The sequence below is a fragment of the Lygodium microphyllum genome, chromosome 14 (genome assembly GCF_053477565.2).
Source record: "Lygodium microphyllum isolate KBCC chromosome 14, Lygodium_microphyllum_v1.1.10, whole genome shotgun sequence".
Lineage (NCBI taxonomy): Eukaryota > Viridiplantae > Streptophyta > Polypodiopsida > Schizaeales > Lygodiaceae > Lygodium > Lygodium microphyllum.
Window position 1 is genome coordinate 50,806,060 of NC_141148.1, and position 4,299 is coordinate 50,810,358.

The following is a 4,299-nucleotide window of genomic DNA, read 5'->3' on the forward strand; positions in this document are numbered from 1 at the left end:
GTACTGTATATCACACAAATATTAGGTTGTATGAACTAGACCTGTAAGTGTTGCTTGGTACACACTATGCTTGAACTTTCTAAACCAATCTATTTGCACACCCAGGTGGAAGGGAGTGATAAATGTGCTATTTAGGGCAGTGGCACCTACTACCGCAAAGCTAACACCAGTGGAGAAGTTCTTAATCCCAACTCCTCCTAGATATGGACACAGCAATGGTAATCCAGCTGCCTGTGCTGCATCCATGACAGTATCATTAAATAGGTACACATGAATTTTGAGTCATGTTTTTAACATTCATAGAAATGTATGGATTTTTCCATACCTTAAGATTGCATGGAGCTTTAAAAGATGCATAACCTCTATTTTCCATTGTGATATATGTTGACCAAATGCTAAAATTTCAAGTCTATTTCATTATACTATGTGATGTAATATGTATTTTTATGCATGTTGATATAATGTCTTGAGGTACTAACTTCTTTATAGTCTTGTGAATGAGATTATATTAGCATGATGCATGCCTATTTGGTTATGCAACATATATTTCTTTCATATGGTTATTTTGAGAATGTAGGGACTATATGAAATTATGCTTCATTGCACTCATTGCAATGGTCTAAGAAGAGTACAGTGCATAAATTTAGTGGTTTAGGTTGGGGTAAAGGGGGCATATTAGTTACGACTACCTAGTTATGCTTGGCTTAGAGCAATCAAAATTCAAATTCTCTTTATAGCAAGTAGGGTTGAAGGTGCAAGTTTGTTGGATAAAAGTGTGGGTATAATAGTAAGAAACAACTCGATCAATTTTTTTGATGAGAGAGAGCCAATGATGTGATGATTCGAAGTTGTATCGCCTCAATTTGGGATTGCCCATGCCATTTAAAGCAAATCATTGAGGCAATTGGCATGTGACATTGTTGGCCCTCATTGACAAGACAAAAGTGTGAATGAACTAGGGATTACTAACAAATAAGTGGCCCCATACCTTGATCTTAGGATTGAGAAAGGCGCTAGCTAGACTTTTATGATGGCCATATTTCAATGAGCATTGGAGTCATGAAAGGAAGGAAGGCGCTAAGTGAGGCTTAGGGTAGTGCCACATTAGCTTTTACTAGACTTTATGAAAAGTAAAGTGGACATGGTGCGGGATGATCCTAGCTAATGAACCTGCAAAGTCGATGATGAGGCGGCCATCAGAGTATCGGTCGGCAGGGGTGGTGAAGTAGGAGATGCCGTAGGGTAGCTCCTGAGGAGAAGAGAATCGCCCAGGAAACGCCCACACTGCATTGCCTGTGTCCGACATTGAGTCCCCGAACACAAACATGGCAGGAAAACAATGTCGTGGAGAGGAGGAGGATGACGACGACGACGACGACGAAGTGTTGGTTACCGATGAGGATGATTGCGTAGTTCTATTCATTGAAGCAAGAGAAGTAGTCGTTTCTTCCATAGCTCGTGCCAAAGATGATGCATCCATTCTATGCGGGGGTGGCGAAGAAGAAGAAGAAGATGATGATGATGATGATGATGATGATGATGATGGCAACCAAGGAGAAGAAGAAGAAGAAGAAGAAGGTGACGATGATGATGATGATGATGATGATGGCAACCAAGGAGAAGATGATGATGGTGTTGTGGAAAAAGAGGATGAAGGTGTAGCTAATAATGTATCCATCATGCCATTGGCATGACATGCCCAATTGCTTACAGTAAGTGCCACCATTATTATCACCCTGCCTAGAGATAGCACTGGATCCAAGCTTCCCATACTTGTCAAAATACCTTAAGCTATCTTCACATTAGAGCCGCATATACAAGCTACAAAGCAACCTATAGAAAAACAAAGCAATTAAATATGAAGCAAGAAATGGTGTTCATTCAAGACACTAGGAGAAGAGAATGTATTGCCACTAGCTCATTTATATCAAGAACAAGAACTACTCCAACTTCAAGGTGAGAATGGACACATCCCCATGTAAAATAACACACAAGGACAAAAGAGGTGAATGGTTTAAGATACTATGAAGAATAGGCAATTCTTTAGCATGAAAAAGATCAAAAGGTTAACAAGAAAGAGAATATGTTAGTTAAGTGAAAGGTACATCACACAAGTTTTGCCATCTCATAGGGTTCACTTTGTCTCACCTACTTGTGTGATAGTAATTCTAAAGCATTTCACAGAAACACTCAAAATATCTTCACAACACAACTGCTTTAAACAATAAACAAGGAAATATGAGAAGCAATGATGATAAGTTTTGCTAACACACACAAATTTGCAAAGGCTATATCACTTAGAATACTTTCCCTTTTAAAGAAATTTAGTACACCAAAGTATATCATGTTCCTTTCACTTAAAATAAGATTTTAATCATCATTAATAACTAGAATCATAAGAACCTCACACTCTTCAACATGCAACCAAGAAGTAGTTCAAAAGAAATGGACGACAATGTGATCATGGCTATCACACATACAAAGGAAGCAAGAGGAAGTGTATAAAGCTAACCATGACTCTAAATGTGTGTATACTTGAGCAAATTGATGTAGTGATTGCTTGATGTGTGTAGATGTGTGCTTAATTGACTGTGCTACTTCTTGGTACAATAAAAATTTCATTGGCATGGAGACCTAGAACTATTTCACAAGCAAATATTATTCTACTACGGGTCAATTGACCTTTTTCCCATCTTCATTGAAAAATTTATTTACAAATCACCCTAGTTCATGTACATTATGTTATGTTAACCTAAAATGTTCAGATGCTTTCAAATGGAAACTTTGGCCATTTAGAAGGGTTTTTTTGTTCATAAAGTTCAATATTCTCAATTTTTGGGGGATCTGGTTTGAGTGCTTATGGTTTGTTATGTATCTTAAATTGATTTATTAGAGCATAGAGAATGGTTTTCTTGCATCTTAAAATTGCTTTTTGTTGTATCCTTGAGGTAAAAATTAAATTTGGTTTCTATTCCACCTATGATCAATTTGTTTTTTCTCAAGCACATTGCTTCAAAACCTTATCACACTTTGACAACAAGATTGTCAACTAAAGAGATAACTTATCACATTCTTTGGTGGGACTTTAGAATGTTTCTTGATGGTAATCTATGGATATGCACACTTTTTTTATATGAAAAAATAGTTTTAGGCCATCAAACCCAAAAAAATTGGTAAAATTTTGAACATTAGGCTATCATTATGATTTGGAGAGCTCAAAATTTTCCCCAATTTTATCCAACAATTCTCAAGACCCTTAATGTTTAGTGTAAAAATTAACATTTGGCTAAAGAAAAGCATTGCATTTCTCTTATTCAAGCATACTTCAGCACTAGTATTGAGTGATACGTCATGTCTTCGAATCAACTTCTAAGTTGGGTATACCTTATTAGAGTTGCATTTTGTTGCCTCAAACAGAACATTGGTTTCAATTCAAATTATGTTTGTGTATTGTTGATTATTTTTACTTGATGTCTTGTTATCAACAATGATTAAGTGCAAAAAACATTTGCCCATGCACATAGCTTAGTATCAATGACTAGTGTGTCTTTTTTCAAGAATTTTACTTGAGAAAACTAATGCACACTTGTGACAAATGGGACTTTAGTATATTTCTCTATCACAATCTATAGGCACATGTTTTCTTGTACAAAATAATAAATTTAGGCTATCAAAGGCCAATTATTTTTCCAAAAATTTGAACCTTGCATTATCATTATTATGTTTTTAAGGGCTCAAAATTTTTCCTTTTTGTAGTCAATTTTTCTCAAGGAGCTTACTTTTAATCTAAAAAGTGAATTTGCCTAGAGGCAAAAAAAAATTCCTTTCTTGCATTCAAGCATAATGTTGTAGTAGTATTTAGCCATATAGGTCATGGCTTGGAAACTATAATACCCCAAACCATGCAAACAAGGTTTAGGGGAGAGAAGTGAAATAAAGTGTAACCTTAATAGAAAAGAAAACAATAGGAAGAAAAAGGAGAAGATAACGAAGTCGCACTCACCACGATAGACTATGACGTCTCCTTAGAATCTCCACAAAATCATCACATTTCTCAACTACACCATGAGCAACACCAAACCTACCATTGCACATTAGTTCCCAGGATTGAACCATGCAAGCTGCCACTAAAACCACATGACCAATACACCAATAGTAGAGTTAGCCAAGGCTATAAACCTTTGGCTTAAGCCTAAGGCTTGAGCTAGCATCCTATTTACCACCTCCCAATCGCTACAACGAGAGAGAGAGAGAGAGAGAGAGAGAGAGAGAGAGAGAGAGAGAGAGAGAGAGAGAGAG

At 36.5% G+C, this 4,299-nt stretch overlaps 1 protein-coding gene across 5 annotated transcripts in view; it reads right to left on the reverse strand.

Annotated features, from left to right (window-relative positions):
- The window catches only part of LOC148025593 (GDSL esterase/lipase At4g01130-like), a 22,792-nt gene extending 20,787 nt beyond the window's left edge, over positions 1-2,005 (reverse strand). For 3 of the 5 annotated variants that reach the window (XM_087692109.1, XM_087692111.1, XM_087692112.1), the window contains exons 1-2: positions 1,171-2,005; positions 42-236 (exon numbers count right to left, since the gene is read on the reverse strand). In XM_087692109.1, coding sequence (XP_087548235.1) covers positions 42-236; positions 1,171-1,771 — 796 coding nt within the window. In that variant the 5' untranslated portion in view covers positions 1,772-2,005. The remainder of the gene's footprint in view (positions 1-41; positions 237-1,170) is intronic. The other 2 variants (XM_087692113.1, XM_087692110.1) reach the window with 2 other exon arrangements.
- Positions 2,006-4,299: the final 2,294 nt, after the last annotated feature.